The sequence below is a fragment of the Monopterus albus genome, unplaced genomic scaffold (assembly GCF_001952655.1).
Source record: "Monopterus albus unplaced genomic scaffold, M_albus_1.0 scaffold506.1, whole genome shotgun sequence".
NCBI classification, from domain to species: Eukaryota; Metazoa; Chordata; class Actinopteri; order Synbranchiformes; family Synbranchidae; genus Monopterus; species Monopterus albus.
In genome coordinates, this window is record NW_018128386.1 from 25932 (window position 1) to 27755 (window position 1824).

At 41.8% G+C, this 1824-nt stretch overlaps 1 protein-coding gene across 1 annotated transcript in view; it reads right to left on the bottom strand.

Moving 5' to 3' along the window:
• Positions 1-296: 296 nt before the first annotated feature.
• Positions 297-1824, bottom strand: part of LOC109952854 (extracellular calcium-sensing receptor-like) — an 8327-nt gene continuing 6799 nt past the window's right edge. Inside the window, exon 9 of the mRNA XM_020588146.1 lies at positions 297-1187. Coding sequence (XP_020443802.1) covers positions 297-1187 — 891 coding nt within the window. The remainder of the gene's footprint in view (positions 1188-1824) is intronic.

Here is a 1824-nt window from a genome sequence, read left to right on the forward strand (position 1 = left end):
GTAAGTAGATCTGAATGTCGTCAGCGTAACTATGTTTATCTGACCCAGAGGGAGCATGTACAGGTTGAAGAGTAGTGGTCCAAGAATTGAATTCTAGAGGATTCCATATATCATAGTGATTCATTCAGATGTATTATCACCAATGGAAATAAAATATAACCCCCACTTTCAAGATGCAATCTGAACCAACTGAAAACTGTACCTGATAGCTGCTATTAAAAATATTTTTTCTGCTTTTATTTTTCAATCAATCTGGAAAATGGAACCATTTTGTCTTGTCAAATTAAGTTTAATTTTTATGAGTTTATGCCCCGACCCAAGATTGCTTTCTTTGTGTTTCTGTCTGGCCTTACCAGGATTATGTAACATTTGGGTCCAAACAGTGCCACCAAGAGGCCAAAACTCGAGGCCAGGATGGCAAATACCTCCACTGCATCTGCATATTTCCCTGGAGAGCTTACATAGGCAGGGACAAATGCCACCCATACAGCACCGAAGATCAACATGCTGAAAGTGATGTGTTTAGCCTCATTGAAGCTGTCTGGAAGGTTTCTTGCTAGAAATGCTAACAGAAAACTGAGGAGAGCAAGAAAGCCAATATAGGCCAGTAACACTGCAAAACCAATTGTGGACCCAACTACACACTCATAAACTATCTTGTCATTGTAGTATTGAGTGTTTTTATATGGAGCTGGTGAAACAGAGACAAGCCAAGCAGTGCAGATTGCAGCTTGAACACATGTAAGAACCAGAACTGTCCATCTCTGTTGCACAGCACCAACCCACTTCAGACTGGCTCCACCTCCTGGTTTAGAAGCCTGGAACACAGCCAGAACCACCATGGTTTTGACCAAGATACTTGAGATGCAAAGCACAAAACTGATGCCAAATGCTACATGTCTCAGTTGGCATGTCCACAGTGTGGGACGTCCAATAAACAGCAATGAACAAAGGAAACATAATTTAAGTGACAGCAATAGCTGAAAACTAAGTTCTGAATTGTTGGCACGTACTATAGGTGTTTGCTGATGATAGATAAAAATCCCTAGGACAACAGCACAGAAAAATGTGCCCAGCAGTGATGTAGCTGCCAAGCAAATACCCAGAGGCTCATGGTAGGAGAGGAACTCTGTTTCCATAGGAACACAGTGGTCCCGCTGGGGGCTGGACCAGAAGTCCTCTGGACACTTGGTACACTCTGTGGAGTCTGTGAAAACATGAAAATTTATGTTTGCATGCAACTAAACTGCAACAGCAAATACATTTTGAAGGAAACTGACCAAAATTACTATAAACATAATGAGTAAATGATAACACATTTCGCAAGATGCAAAATGCTTACTGTGTTGTGACAATAACCCAACAAATTAGTTTTGAAGAGTCTTTAGCATTATTAAACTTTTTATGGCTATGTTTAGGTGACTGCAGCACTTGGTTAATGTTCGGTACCGGAGTGAAATTGGAGTGTGACATAGGGCAATTTGCTGTCACTTTTAAAAAAGCCAAAAATCCGCCCGCTCACACTCCACTCCACATGCTCTGATGTGCACGTGACCTAGTGTGATTTGTGTGAGCTGGTTATGTTGTGATGTAATTAGCCTAATTATCTGTTTTGCATACAGGTCAAACAGGTCCATAGAGGATGCCATTACTGCTGTTCTCCATCCAGCCTTCACCCACCTAGATTCAAAGAACTCTTATGTGCGAATGCTGTTCCTAGACTTCAGTTCAGCATTCAACACAATCATTGCCCAGCAGCTTACACAATAACTTGGACACTTGGGACTCAAGACCTCTTTCTGCAACCGGGTGCTGGCCTTCCTA